Raw genomic sequence first — 15,919 nt, 5'->3', positions numbered from 1 at the left:
TTTCATCAAATAAATGGTTGAGTGGAACACCTCCCAGTGCCCTTTTATGAATAAAAAAAAAATCAGTAGTGGATTAAAAGGTTTTCCTTTTTAACTAAGGATAAAGAACCAAAAAAAAGACGAAAACGTGTTAGAACACATATTTAAGAGTTTATAATTACGATTCGAAGAGGTTTCAAATTTAGGAGAATAAGGATTTGAGTTTCGGTGTTTATATCTTAAGGTTTTAAATTAGGGGTTCAAGCTAGGGTTAGCATTTCAAAGTCAGGATTTAAACAAGGGCGAGCATTTCAAATTAGGATTCCAAGGTTTCAAGTCAGAATTTAGGTTCCAAGTCAGCGTCTCAAGCAAAGGTCAGGGTTTCAAGTCCGGGCTTTTGCTTAAAAGGTCGGCTTATCTTGAGAACCATCAAGCTGCGTGTTTGATTTGATTTACTGGCTTCCCTCCAAGCATTGCCTGCCTTCTCTGGCATCTCAGGCAATAAAAGAGGATGTGCACAAAGGCTCGTCTTTGTCTTACCCGGAATGACAAGTTGCCAGCGCAGACCAGCTGCAGGAGTTGCTTGAGAAAACAGACAGGCCTCCACAATAGCTTGTCAACTACTCAAACTTTTTTTCTTTTTTTTTCTTTTTTTATCAACCAAATGAGTGGGATATGCAAATTACTTCAGCTTCTAGTGACAAAATGTGCATGATTTTCTATTGTAAATTTTGTCAATACTGCGGCTTCCTCAAAATTGGGTTTCAAGGCTCGGGCTAGAGTTTTACATTGGGATTTCAACGTACACATTGGATTTCACAGCCCACCTGCCAAGCAAACGGGGTGAAAAAGCGTCCGGTTCATGTATAAGCCTTGATGATTTATTCCCTCCCTGTTTGCACTCTCTTGATACCACCTCCGCCTCGTGTAATATCTCCCTTTGCATTTTCCACCGGCCGGAAACATTCGCCACTAATCTTAAATCATAAATATTATATGGGCGGCGGGTACAACATTGTTTGCTCTAAAATATCCCCTGTTGACGTCGAGAGCGAAAAGGGCTTAGCTCGCCAAAACGTTGCAGCGTGAATACAAATATTTCCATGTGTAAAGCAGATGCCGGCCGGGGCGCAGCATGTTGGAATCATTTCAATGGAGGAGGGAACGTACGTGTCCCTGCCATTGTTATGTGTCAATATGTGCCACAATCACAAAATCAAATGTCACCTCCTGATGGTCTCTGAAAAGTGCCACTATGCACATCAGAACTAAGGAGGATTCAAAATAATCCACAAGGTCGATGCCTATTCGATAGAAAAGTCAAAAGGCATGAGCACATATGAATAGACTCCAAATACTTTTTCAACTTTTTAGTTTTCTTGCTCACCATACAAAGTCAAAATACTTGAAATAATCCCCAAATTCCAAAACGTTGGTGGTGTATTCTGAAGCCAAGCTTTTGTTGGCATCTCAATGCAGATACAGCTTCTTTTTTATTTATTTTTATTTTTTCATTTTTTTTTGTATGCTGAAGACCTCTTCATCCTGCACTGAATACTTGCTAAGTTCTCGCGAGCCGGCATCCTTGAAGCTGTCGAAGCTGCTGAGAGGCCTCTCAACTTCAACATTTCTTTTTTTTTTTCCTCTGCCTCTTCTAACAAAATCCCCTGGCGTATGTTCATCTGCAGAGAACCAGATCCCCCACGGCTTCCCCACCATCGACTTGGGCCCCCAGCTGAAGGTGGTGGAGCGGACCAGGACGGCCACCATGTTGTGCGCGGCCAGCGGAAACCCCGACCCGGAGATCACCTGGTTCAAGGACATGCTGCCTGTGGATATCAGCATCACCAACGGTCGCATCAAACAGTTCCAATCAGGTACACGCACATTTAATTATACGTGTTGATGTTTGCTTTTACCTGTTTGGGAAATTTTGCCATCACGTCAAAGCAGAAATTAACCAGTTATCTGTCTCATCGTATTAATCGGGCAATTTTAGACACGGTGACTCTTGTTTGATTGCAAAAAAAAACAAATAAAAGCTCCGTTTGTTTTTCATTTAAATATCCCTTGGAAATTGTACCAGACTGTAACACAATGTATGTCTCGTGAAAGAAAGGACAGTTTATTAAGAATAAACATTGGACTATTGTTATTGACTATTGAGTCGAGGCAGAGTGGTAAAACAAGCAACTACATGCAATACAATCGAATACAATAAGTGCGATTGTGCGAGAAGCCCATAAGCAAAGGCCACGTGAAATATTCCAGGAAATATAGTCACTAACCTGTATTAAAAACCAATCAGTCGGCCTCTTTTTTCTTCCCTCTCAAATAAACGCACCAGCATGCTAGCGCAAGTCAAGGTTAAAAACAACTGTCATATCATACGTTACTCCATTTAGTCTTGCAGCAAACTTTTAATTGCTTTTCTTTCTCTTGTGAGACAGTGAGGGGCCGCCTGGAAATACGCTGATATGCCCTCGGCCTAACAGCTCTTTTTATCCCCCCCCCTCCCCTCTTCCTATTACTATGACCCAGACATCTGCTGACACATCAGGATTTACTGCTAGCCATACGACGAGATGTATAACAAAAACGGGAGACAAAGACAAAGCGACGCGCGAGCTTTCTGGCTGTTTATTAGCCCAAGCTCGACGTGTTTCACCGCACGGGTGTTTGGCGGCGGTGCACTTTATCACCTTGTTTCTAATCTGTTTATTTCTTATCTGTGGCCTGCCAGAAAGCCATGTGTTTTATTTGGTTGTTGTTTTCTTCTCTCCCACTGATGATTAAGTGGATTACTAACTAAATTTCTCAACCCCTGTTTGCCTCAATATGACTCCCACCTAGGCGGTACGCCAATTAGAGGTAAGGATGATGATGATTAAAAAAAAACAACAAATGTCTACCATCACATCTCATGCAAACAGACCCTTTGCATCAATCTCCCCAACCCTACCCGACGTCACCGCCACTCCGGGTTCATCGACACCTCTTCCACTTTTCCCCCTTCGTCTGACAAGCACATGGTCTGTCCGCTGTGGTTGCGTCTTACAATGTTCACCAGCCTTGCTGTCGGCACGTTCTAAGGTGTTACCAAATCGAACCCAACGCAGTCCGTTTCAGGATGCTGGTAGACCTTGCTCATACTCCCACAAGAAATGCGTATACCAAGTGTTTTTATATTATTATTAATATTATTTTATCACAGTTGTCCCAAGCTATATTGCAGTTCAGTTGTTGCAACTTCACTGGATAACTGTTTTTTTTTTTAATTACGCACATATACTTAATATCTATCTATCTATCTATCTATCTATCTATCTATCTATCTATCTATCTATCTATCTATCTATCTATCTATCTATCTATCTATCTATCTATCTATCTATCTATCTATCTATCTATCTATCTATCTATCTATCTATCCATCCATATCTTCTATTTATAGATATCTATCTATCTATCTATCTATCTATCTATCTATCTATCTATCTATCTATCTATCTATCTATCTATCTATCTATCTATATCATCTATATCTATCTATCCGTCTATCTATGTGGTAGCCTACTCTGAAAAATCTGAAGGCAACCCACTTTTGGGTCCTGACCCACCACTGTGTCACCGTCAAAAGGTTTTGCCAGTTAGCAGCCAGCCATCTTTACATTGTCTTTTGCTGACTTCCTCAGCCTTCAGCAGGCTTGACCGGCTTTTCAAAGACGCACACAACCTCGACTTGAGCGATGTTGCTGTAAACGCCGACTTTGAGCCGACCACGTCTTGACCTGCTGGCATTGGGGCCAAGCGGCGAGGAGTTGCATTCTAAACCGAAGGTCGCATTTGCTAAGCGAGCTCGCCGCTGCCGCTACATGTCTTGAAATGTAAATTGACGCCGCATTAGCATACACATGCACTCTGCGAAGACTGTTGATTTAAACGCCGAGCTGTTTGCCTCTGTCCTGTTAATCTGATTCTACAAAGCAGAGTTGACTTTGTGGGAGGTAACCTCTAAAGCAGAGGTTCGCAAACTTTATAGAGTTCCTAACAAGGAGCCGAATGGCAAAATGATCAACAGGTTTTTGTCTCATAACTCAACCAACAAATGTACTCGAGTGGCCCCAGAGCTGAGTTTGAGACCCACTGTTCTGAAGAGTTAGAAATAACCCGACCGGAGGGTGGGGTGGGAAAGTTAGGGGGGTAAGTGTCGCAGGTCTGACAACTTAAGCGCCTCGGTTCCCGCAGGCGGCCGGCGCTATTTCCTCCCCAATGCGAGATTGACAGTTTGGTGACAGCGTGATTAGTATGCAGGTGCATATCAGCACCGAGTCGCACGGCGGCAAGTTCACCACCTCGGAATAGAGGATGTGCTGTCGTGAGATCTGAGCGCACTGAGAAGCTTCACCTTGGTAGTCAGTTTGCCGGGTGGTGAGCCTTGTTTGTCGCATCCATCTCATGCTGCATGGTGTGGGGGGGGAAGGGAAAAAAAAAATTCCGACACATCATCTGACGCCGACGTTTCTGTCTTGTTCCTAAGCGCGCGACTGGCTGGCTGACTTCCACGCTAGTTCTATGTTGTTTGTAAGGCGTCATATTTGTTGTCACAAACACGTGTTCCACACATTGACAGATTTTACATGTATGTTGTCAGTCACCGGAGAGGTAAGTTTGCTGTTGTTTGTGAGCACTGATTCATTTGGATACTCCGCAAACAAATGTGTTCACATTTTTTTAATCAGTTGTGCACCTCAGGTTTTCATAATAATACAAATATGAATAAAATAATAATGTATTTAGTAATATTTATGAATGAAGAGTTAGGTTCAGCAACAGGTGAATTTATTTAAAAAAAAAAAAAAGGAGACGTTTTTTAAATCAGCGTTGAAAATATGTTTAGGGACAGATAAAGCCATCTCTAATTAAAATTTGATGTTGACCATTATAATTGAATAGTTTCGTGAGTCTGGAGTGTTTTACACGATGACCTCAAAGTACCATTTCCAAGCTCGGCTTTTTATCGTCACACCTAAATGTTTCGATGTCAACAATTGCTTTCAACCCAAAGGGGATATGGGCAGTGACTCTCGAGTGTTAGACATAACAGCGTTGGCAAAGTAGCTTACACGCAGGTCAGCGATCCAGGAAAAAGCCGGCTTATATGTCCTGTTTCGAAAGCTATGCGGCTCGTGCATGTCCGGATGACCGCGGCGAGTCTCTTCTTAGGCTTTGATGCCTTTGCAACATTTCGGAGCTGCCGGTAAAAGCCATCTGGCAGTGTCACCGTCACCCTGTGGGGGAGCCATGTTGACACATGGTCAACACACCCAAAAAAAAGATCATTAAATATTTTAGACTCGCGGTAAAGAACGTTAATGCATACATGTGGCTTGGGATGGGTGTTGCTTGTTTGTCATTTTCAATTTTGAAGTCCTACACGACTGTCGACTAATCTATTCTATTGTACTATTGCGCCCATCCCTAGTTGGTTTGCTTGCGTCATTATATTAATTGCGGATGCTCACGTCAACAAAAGGCAGCTCTGAGAGACGCATACATAGAATACCTAATTCATTTCATTTGGCCCTTTTATTCCCACTAGTTATTTCACCTCACCTGAATGCTTTGCAGGCATATCCACTTTTTATCTGACTAGATTGTTGCTGAGCTTTTATCCCAAGGTACATTTGCAGCTCCATTTTTTTTTTCTTCATCCTTCTCCTTCCACCCCGCAGGAGCTCTGCAAATTGAGAACAGCGAGGAGTCCGACCAGGGCAAATACGAATGCATCGCCACCAACAGTGCCGGCACCCGTTACTCAGCTCCCGCCAACCTCTACGTACGAGGTAAAGTCAACCGAGTCCGCCCTTCCACCCCCCTGACTCACTTTCCATCTGCCTCGCTGTCTAATATTCGTGCCGCTATTTTCTGTCTTTGCGGCTTGTTTGTGCTTTCCTATCAGCCAACCTCCACCTGGAAGCAAACAACTGCATTAAAATCTGAATTCCCACACAGAAAGTACACACCGAGGCCCTGTCTCAAATTTCGTAGTTTTTTTTTTTGACAGCATTCCGAGGTTCTCCAAACAAGACCGGCGGGTTTTGTTTTGGCGCTTCCGTCAGCGGACAGGGCAGGTTAAGGGCAACACTTGCAGCCCTGCTGCAGTAGGAGGGGAGAAAAAGACAACAAAGCCTCCAGAAAAAAACAAGCCGGTTAAAGTCGAGGGAGTAGCATGCGGGTCAGCCCCGATGGATAACCCAGCGTGTGTGAAGCACATGAAACGGCATAGCGGCTTCACTTGTTAGAGGGATGAAGCCAAAGAGGGATGAAGGGGAAGTGAGAGGCCAAAAAAAGACACACACACACACTTTTGATATTTCATAACTTTGTAGCGAGCAAATATAGAAGTAGCTTCTACTAGTACATACATTGCATATGACCAACAAAACGGCATGCTGTTAGGAGTTCATTTCAGCCCCCATCTGTTTTATATTTCGCGTGTTTTTTTTTTTTTTGCGTCGCAATGGGAGGTACGCTAAGAATCACACAACCGATGCCGTTTAAAATGCGACTATAAATGATCCAATTAAGGAAGGAATATCACAGGACAATTTACTTTGACTTAAAACGTCTGTATTTTTTTTTTTTCTATTGAGACTTCAAAATGGCTTATGAGAAAAATGAAACTGTGACAACAAAATGTCGGCCCAGTAAGGGTTATCGTTTCAAGGGCAACAGTGCCCATCAAAGTTGCTGGATGGAGTAGCGCAAGCTCCGACAGGTTCTGCTCTTAAATCTTAACTCCTGTGTGGAGGCGGGAAGGGGATACGTTGGTCTCATCTATTAATCAACTGTCACGGGTGCAGGTTCGGCCTTTGCCTCTTCTCGCAGGTAATTACAGTGATTGTGCGGCGTGGCGCCAGCGTAGCCCACCCTTCTGGCTCCGGGAGGTCTAAAACACCACCTATGTAGCCCCCCCCTCCTTACATAAAGATCGAAATCAAAGCGAGCGTAACCTTTTAAAAACTGCCGTTGTCTGCGGTGGGAGAAACGGGGCTTGTTTTCACTCCGTCATCGTTACCGCGGCGATGGGGAGCGGCAGACCCCCGGGCTGTGCTGTCGGTAGGTTTTGATTGGGTCCAAAACATGAGCGACGACACCAATCTCGTCTGTACTTTTATCCGGCGCACCAAAGGGGAGATTTAGCGGATTAGCATATCGAGCTTCCAAAGTGTCAACATTACAAGCTTTGGGATGTAAAACGGAGAGTTAAAAAGTGGAGCATGAGACCAGTAGCTCAGTAGTGATTGTGCTGAAATATGACAGATAAAATATAAATAATACATACAAATAATTTATAAAATAAAAAATAGATATAAGAACTTGTTTTTCCCCCCCAAAGAAAATCACGGCGATACTAAATTTTGCTGCATGCTTTGAATGTGGACAAAAAGTAGCGCCACCTGGTGGAATATAAAAGCAAATTATGTGAAATGAAAGTAGTGCCTGCCGTCTTAATTATGTTTGGGATCAAAAAATGGCATTTTCCAAGAGAACGTTTTCTGTTTTTTGCTATTTTAGACTTAATTGAGGAACAAACAATTATAAATGAACTCGCTCTATTCTTTCATCCTTGCCAAAATGGCTTGGGAAAAAAAAAATCAATGAATGACACAAAGTCGCTCTTGAATGTCTGCACACGTTTTTTCACGCCATCACTCGACACACATAACCTGATCCTGTTCCTGGCTGAGGGTTTCTGCTACCCGTACCAGTCGAGACATTTTATAGCTACTCCAGAATCATGTCTTCATGTTTCAGCACGACGATGGGAGGGGGGGAGGGCGTCTTGTTTTTGCTGGCCGCCCTTGCACACCTCTGTCCATTACGAGCGTTCCGTAGGTGTTGCAGGTGCAGGTCGCTCCCGGTGCCTGGAAAAGGGAGGACTCGATCAGCGTGGGCGGAATGACAAGCGTCCTCATTTATCAAGCGCTTTGTCCGGCGCGGAAAATAGCTCCTGTCTGTAGCTGCCCCTTTTCATATATCCGTGTGACATGTCCATATGTCACGTGGATAAAGCGCCGCGCTCTCGCTTTGTATGCCTTTTGACCAAAACATCTTCATTCCATGTCTCGCGAAGGGAGCCATTTTTACAAAGATGAGACCCTGAACACATGTTCAAAGGCACCAGCCGTTTTTGAATTATTTAAGAGCGGCAGTCAAAGAGATGGAAGTGTGCTCGACGGAACAAAATGAAACTGAACGAAAATTTGAAGCACACTTGTGCGTTTGGACCGCAGGGAAATTTATCATGGCTGAAAGAAGACCCCGCCGGTCTCGGGAGTTCCGGGAACCTTTGGGGTGAGCTCTACAGGGCTGCGACTTTTTATTCCAGGCGGCATAAGAACCAAATGTTTCCTGTATTTTAAGTGAAAATTCCAATTCCTCTATGTACCTCCTGTGCATGACAGAATTCATCCATAATTCAAAACCTAAGCGTCCATATATGGGGGAACCTGTGTGCATTAGCATCTTTGCCATATGACTTGTTCTCCATAACACTGTTGTCCTTCACCTGTGTGTTGTCTTGCTCTCCACTTTTCATTCCCATTGCTCACCTCCATCCAAATCACTTCATCCGTGCACAGATCAACGCGAAGGTTGGTTCACTTTAACTTTTCAACCCCGCCCCGCCGCCCTCCTCTTTAATTTGACACACATTTTAGGTCACCTCGATGAGGAATCCCATCCATCCGTTCCCCAGAATTGCGACTCTCTTAATTTCCTCGCTTTTTCTATAGTGCCCCTCTCCTCCTCGCATGCTGTCCAATGTCACTCCCTTGCAAAGCAGGTTCTGTCAACATTGCCAAAACACACAAGGAGCTCTTGTGCAGTTTGCTTAAGGCATTATTAGATCTGTGTTGTATTGTTCCTCTTCAGCGGCCAATATACCTTCCATTCCTGCCTGTTAGCTCATCATGTGTGTTCCACCAACTGGTCAGTCAGGCTTTCCGACCCAACGCCGCGACACTGCCGGTTTGATCGTCTCGACGGGTCGGATTGACGGAACACATTTGTCGATCCTCAGGTGCTTTAAAAGGCCGTTCAATTTATCGCTACTCGGAGCTGAGTGGAGACAGGGCTTTATTTTGCGGTTTTGATAGAGTCCCGCTGCCCGTCTAGGCACGCGGCTCTCGTCGGAGACTAGGCGGGGGAATCGATAACAATTACCTGCCCTCCAGTCGTTTAGTTCCGCAGCGCCTCTCCAAACTTAACCGCACGCCATGAATTATTCACGGCATTAAGTGTTCAAAATACGCAGGGCCCATTGACTGTCTCCTCTTAGCGCTGTTAAGTCTGCGCTATCGTGACACTTTGAGCGTAATGGTCTTGCATTAGGCCCACTTCTCCGCAGGCCTTCTTTTTGGCGATTGCGTGTTGTGCAAACTCGCATTGCGTTCAGGGAATGTGAACGGGAATGACACCAGTGGTCACGGGGCGATCAGTGGCCAAGAACCGGCTCGTCGTATATTAGTCATCCCGCAAATCAGTTGCCCGGCCGATGAGAAGCGAAAATCGGACCGAGGCCCTTCTTCACCCTCCTCTTTCCTCCCAGCGTACTTGTGAATCCTTCCCCCTTATCTATCTTTGCGCAGCTCCCATGCATGCCTTGCTTGAGAATGTCATCCTTGTCCTTTTCCCAGACTAGCAACGATTCTTTATCTTTGCATGTCCAAATCAGCTTTGTACCAAGTTTTTTGGGGTTTTTTTTTAGACCTTTACCAACCCCTTTAATGTTTTTGTTTCTGAATTTGTTGTATTTGAAAACTGTTATGGGTATTTCCATGAGGTGCCATTTTAAGATATGTCGATAGTATTTATATATTAAAAAACAAAAACAAATAAACAGTTCGTTAGAGTTTGGGTCATTTTGAGGGGCTAGGGAACAAAGCTATAATTCAACCGACATTTCACCACAGGTAAGTCTATTAATCATAAAAAAAAATGTCATGAAAATAAAATATGTGGTTGTAACAAGCTGCACCTTCCAGAATAGAATCTCAAAAGGTGCCTGTGATTTTTCAATTCCAGCTGATAAAATACAAAGCATGCGCGGTAATAACGTTCCAGTTGGAATTCGATCCGGCGGGAAGGAGTGCGCGACAGGTTTGGAAAAGGCAAGCTTCAGGCAGAACTCAAATTAGAAAATTGTATTTTGATGGAGACTTGTGCATACAAGAGTAAAGCAATTACTGTCAAGGTCTTTTTTTTTTCACAGAGCAAAACAGATTCTCCAGCATAGTAAAAATCTGCAGGGATAGCTTAATGCCGTATTGTTTTGAATCCATTCCACCTAGCAGTATTGCTTGGATAGCTTTCATGGTATCCCGCTGGGGAGCTAAATGTTTGACTTAGCTTCCTTTTCTCCATAATCAAAAGAAGTCACAGCTCCTCCTCCCTTCATGCTGCGCTTGATTATCATCGATTGAAAAGTTTGATTTTTTTGCTACCGTGTCTGTTGTTTACCCACAAGTTACCAAGAGTGTTGAAAACGCCAGGCAGCTCTTGTCCGTCAGGATTCAAACTGTGGCGTCGAGTCGTATGTAAATGCCGTTTGTCTGTTTATCCTCGGCTTGGCTTCTCACAATGCTACATGGGAGCCTCGGCATCAGTGTTTGCCTTGTCCCTGGGCGACGTCAGCGGGCCTTCTCGTCTCCATGGGAACCCCTTTTTAATGTCAGCCCATCTGCATATCACCACTGCACAAAGAGCGAGCCAGCCAGCCATAGTGGGCAGTGAGAGAAAAGGCGAGAGGGAAGATAAATGAAACAATGCGATCACTGCAGGGTACCTCAGCGATGCAACTCTCACCGGTCCCTTTTTTTTTTTTTAGAGGATCAACCCCCTAGCCCAACCAATTTGGCTTTGTGGTGTCCCAGAGCATCTTTAAAAATTTTGCCTCAAGCCAGTTTGAATTTACAATTTGAACCGTAGTACTGTAGGCAGGAGCAGCCCTCACAAAAAAAGGCACGCTTTAAAAGGCACAGGTGGACATTTATTGACATTTTCAGGGCTAATTGGAAATGAACCTCAATGGAGATTTTTTTTCCCAATTGCTACCAAATCCAAACCACGTACACAAAACAGATTGGACCATTTGAATGTTCACCGATGCGCGTGGGCAGAGCATGGCAGGCCAAGCTTGACGACTTGCCATAAAACGGGCTGATAATGGACATTTGGTAGCTGTCGTTGGCATAAGCCATCAAAACATGTCTCTATTGAGTTCTACCAAAATTGAGGCAACACCAAACTACGCTGACTTTGAGCTTTCATGATGTAATGTGCGTTTGTTTTTAAGTTTGAACTTTGTACTACTCCTTTTCTGACCCGAAATACAATGTTGCAGTATATTTATGATATTGCAGAATTTTTCTTCAGGGTTTTATTGTACAAGCTCCATCAATCAACTTTTAAGACTCTCCAAATAACAAGAAACCCAAGGTCAAAGCATCATCGCACTTATCATATCCTAAGTCCTCCCATCCTTTGTCCCGTCGTTTCTCTTCAGTACGCCGAGTCCCGCCCAGGTTCTCCATCCCGCCCACCAACCAGGAAGTGATGCCGGGCGGGAGCGTCAACCTAACGTGCGTAGCGGTGGGCTCGCCCATGCCTTACGTCAAGTGGATGATGGGCTTGAAGGAGCTGACCCGTGAGGAGGAGATGCCCTTGGGACGAAACGTGCTGGAGGTCACCAACATCCGCGAGTCGGGCAACTACACCTGCGTGGCCATGTCCCCACTGGGTATGATCGAAGCCACGGCGCAGGTCACCGTCAAAGGTTAGCGCTCGCTACTAAAGCTTTTCCAACGAGAAGGCGGGATGATCGCTCAGTTGGGTTCTCCAAACTTACTTTCTTTGGTGCCAATGTTTTTCCGTAGCTTTGCCAAAGCCCCCCGTTTCTCTCACGGTGACTGAGAGAACGGCCACCAGCGTGACGCTGACGTGGGACTCCGGAAACCCGGAACCCGTGTCCTACTACATGATCCAGTACCGCGCCAGGGCGTCGGACAATGGCTTTCAGGAGGTGGAAGGCGTCGCCACCACCCGCTACAGCATCGGCGGCCTCAGCCCCTACTCGGAATACGAGTTCCGCGTCATGGCGGTCAACAACATCGGCCGCGGGGCACCCAGCGAGCCGGTGTCGACGCGCACGGGCGAGCAGGCCCCGTCGTCGCCCCCGCTGCGTGTCCAAGCCCGCATGCTGAGCGCCACCACGATGCTTGTCCAGTGGGACCCGCCCGAGGAACCCAACGGGCACATTCGGGGCTTCCGCATCTACTACAGCTCGGACCACACGGCGCCGCTCAGCGCCTGGCACAAGCACAACACGGACGATAGCAGCCTGACCACCATCTCCGGGCTGACGCCAGACATCACCTACAGCCTAAGGGTGCTGGGCTTCACCTCCGTGGGGGACGGCCCACCCTCCGAGGTCCTTCAGGTCAAAACCCAGCAGGGAGGTGAGTGTCCAAAAATCCCCCCTGGGCTCTTTGGCCACATCTATTTATCATCTCTCTTTTCTCTCAGTCCCGTCCCAGCCGTCGGGCTTTGCGGCTGAAACGGAGCTGGACACTCGCGTCTTGCTGTCGTGGTTGTGGCCCCTCCAGGACCCCATCATCAAGTACGAGCTGCAGTACTGGGAGGCCGGCACGGACAACAAGGTTAGAAACACCGATGATCTACCAAGTAGGTCATGCAAAATGGGGATTTGCTGCTACATAATTCACGCAAGGGCCCTTTGGGTCATGCATATTCTAACTTAAACAGTTCCCATTTAATAAGATGTCACAACCTATTTCTGTTTTCCCGGCATTTCATTTTGTGACTTCCCAAACTCACCAGATACACGTGACCTTCGATCCGGCCGGCTCTTACGCCGTGGAGGGCCTCAAGCCCGACACGGTCTACCGCTTCTCCCTGGCGGCCCGCTCCGAAATGGGCTTAGGCGTCTACACCCAAGCCATCGAGGCCCGCACGGCTCAGTCCAGTAAGTCTCATCTTGATTTTGTTTTATCATCTCGCTCCTGCCGCTAACCAAATAAAAGTCGCCGGTCGAGGTCACCGCTTGCTTTCAACGAGCAAAGTTGAGTTAGTAGAGTGGCAGACAGCGTGGGTTACCCCAATGTCAATTTCAGCACAGCATCAAATGTTGTGTGTGCGTCCGCCGTCCGTGTCCCCCAACACTAACGTCGTCCGCTTGTCGGAGGGCCGGGCTCTGTTGTTCGACGTCAAAGGTAGGTTTTATGTGTCCCCGCCACGTATCATCCCATCCCCTTCGTAAGACTCCCACCATGCATGTAGCGCATGAATCCCTTTATGTTTCGTACAAAACTCGCCCCAAAGAAGTCCTTGAATAATGCGCGTGGTTAAACGTGTGAAAAATGTATTAGGGCTTTTTCCATTTGAAAGAGAAAGTCAAGACTACTTCATCTTTAATTTGATCTTGGTTTCATGCGTGGTCTTTTTCCAACACTTGCTTTTTTACGCCCCGGAGGCACGTGTATTTTCCTGATTCAACCTTTGTCAAGAGAATAATACGAGAAGGATTTGAACGCCTAAATGTTATACAGAAGCTATTTCTGTTATGCTCAATTGACTTTAACACTTGAGAGGTACCAAAATTACTTTGCCAACATATGGTTAGCTTTAAGAAGTATTTGCTTCTTACTATTATTGTTAAACCCAAACGTGTGGCAGCATTCAATTTAAGCATTCCTTTTTGGTTGTGGTAGATTTAATACAAAAAACAATTCACATGCAAAAAAAGATGGTGACTTTTACATATTAAATGTAAATTAGGTTTTGGTTGAACTAACACGAAGTGCGCACTTGGTGTCTTTCATGTGTGGCATCAAAGATTTAAAATCCCCAAAAAGACAATTCATATTTGATGGATATTGAGAAAAGCTGACATTTGTACACGCTGTTTTCAAACATCAGTGGCGACACACTTTTGAGTCGAGTTGCAAGACGGAATAAAGCGTCGCCGCATGTTTGAATGAGGTCAAAGTAGCAGCATTGGGGCAAGTGAGATACGTTTTAAAAGCGACATCAATGACGATGCAGCCTTGCTGAAAACAGGTGTGAAAATTTGGATGAGGCGAAATTAGATCAGGGCCAATTTAAGAGTGCAAAATTGAATCAACATGCCCAATTGCAGAGGTGTATTTCAAGGAAAATGTCAATCAAAAGGCGCATTTATTCATTAGACCGTATTTTCCTCACCAGGACCGAACGTGCTTTCTGTCGCGTTGCCATTTTAGGCTAATTTGAGGCACAAAAGACAAGCAAAATTTGATTCTGAAAGAATTTCCTTGGGCCTATTCAACCAGTTCTCATTCAACAGGGCCAAAATAGCTTGCCAAAAAAGGTGAACGGCACAACATGTCCCTCGGGGTTAATTAGTGTATCAGCTTCTCATTTGGAGCTCACTGTTCAGCGCGCCGCCGCATCTTACCAAGGACATTTCATAGGCATGCTCGCTTTATATCCCATTTTATTTCCCCTTTGTGGTGTTGAACACGTGTTGCGATGAAGATAGAGATATAGATGCATGCCGTTGTGTTACAATGCATACCTCTGGACTTGGGACCATTGGCACCGTCTCACTCTGTTGCTGTTAATCAGCCCGAAAGACTGATGAGTTGCGGCTGAAGAAAATCCCCGCCACCGCGACGCCGCTTCTCGGGCGACGACGTGCAAACATCGCTTGACACTTGTTCGCACCTCGGCGCGGTTGTTTGCTCACGTCGTCGTGGGAGCAGCGGGAGGGAGATAGCAATTCAGGGCAAATTACATCTTTATGAAAACAGTGACCTGTAAAAATCTCTGGGATATTTTATATTCAGTTGTCATTGTTTCATGCTCCCGCGTGTTTTATGAAGTGCCGCCACACACCCGTTGGGAAAGTAGAGCAAAACTCTCAGTCCAGAGGTTGCATCTTAGTGTCAGAGGAAGCTCTTTGTATTTGTATTGCTTAAATTGCTCGGCGAACAATGGACAAATGTATTGGGACAGATCAGTTTCCTGATGTTTCGGGTCACCATTTTGGGCAAGGTTTCTTTCTCTTCCCAGTCCTTCAGACGAAGTCCGATAAAAGGGATGCGGGATGGGCCAGCAAGACAACGTGACACTGATTGTGTTGAATTATTGATTTGTTGACTCCTTTCGGACTTGGTTGAGGCTCAATATTTAAGTGTCCCAATACTTTTGTCAATTTCCAACTCAGATCACAAAAAGCTTCCATTTTTTTGCCTTCAGTTTGCTTGTCTTTTAGTTTTTATTTTACGTCTGCTTGATCCACCCCTACCCCCCCATCCCCCTCCCTTGTGGTTGTGCTCCCCCCACCCCACACACAGCCCCCTCGGCTCCTCCCCAGGACGTGCACCTGGTCAGCCTCAGCTCCACCAGCCTCAAGGTGAGTTGGGCGGCCCCGCCGGCCGGCCGCCGCCACGGCGTCATCGTGAGCTACACGGTCAGCTACCAAGCGCTGAGCGGCGAGGACACAGAGCGCCACGAGGTGAGCGGCATTGGCGCCGCCGCCTCAGTCTACGTCATCCAGGACCTGGAGCGCTGGACTGAGTATCAGGTGTGGGTGCGCGCTCACACCAAAGCGGGGCCGGGCCCCGAGAGCGCCCCGGTGAGGATGAAAACCCAACCGGATGGTAGGTTGACGCCAGAGATGGCAAACGTACTCACACTCTGCGCTCTATATAGTCCATTTAAAAATAGAAAAAAGTGAGCTGAGCCGCTGTCCCTGTTTTGTCTGCCTTAGTATAAGAAAACCCAAAATCTAAATACTCAAGTACAGAAAAATCTACTGTGACAAAATTACAAGCGGTTGATGCAAATAAAATGCAAGACTTGGCTTCTGCTC

General features: G+C 45.8%; 1 protein-coding gene across 19 annotated transcripts in view; it reads left to right on the top strand.

The window, feature by feature from the left end:
• Positions 1–15,919, top strand: part of LOC119137578 (receptor-type tyrosine-protein phosphatase F-like) — a 115,544-nt gene that overhangs the window by 66,840 nt on the left and 32,785 nt on the right. For 8 of the 19 annotated variants that reach the window (XM_037277003.1, XM_037277004.1, XM_037277005.1 and 5 more), the window contains 8 exons: positions 1,668–1,856; positions 2,833–2,850; positions 5,715–5,825; positions 11,552–11,821; positions 11,922–12,503; positions 12,571–12,704; positions 12,886–13,030; positions 15,402–15,707. In XM_037277003.1, coding sequence (XP_037132898.1) covers positions 1,668–1,856; positions 2,833–2,850; positions 5,715–5,825; positions 11,552–11,821; positions 11,922–12,503; positions 12,571–12,704; positions 12,886–13,030; positions 15,402–15,707 — 1,755 coding nt within the window. The remainder of the gene's footprint in view (positions 1–1,667; positions 1,857–2,832; positions 2,851–5,714; positions 5,826–11,551; positions 11,822–11,921; positions 12,504–12,570; positions 12,705–12,885; positions 13,031–15,401; positions 15,708–15,919) is intronic. The other 11 variants (XM_037277018.1, XM_037277012.1, XM_037277017.1 and 8 more) reach the window with 3 other exon arrangements.

Source organism: Syngnathus acus, chromosome 17 (genome assembly GCF_901709675.1).
Source record: "Syngnathus acus chromosome 17, fSynAcu1.2, whole genome shotgun sequence".
NCBI classification, from domain to species: domain Eukaryota; kingdom Metazoa; phylum Chordata; class Actinopteri; order Syngnathiformes; family Syngnathidae; genus Syngnathus; species Syngnathus acus.
Note: the sequence above shows the minus strand (reverse complement) of the source record. Positions and strands in the feature narration are given on the sequence as shown.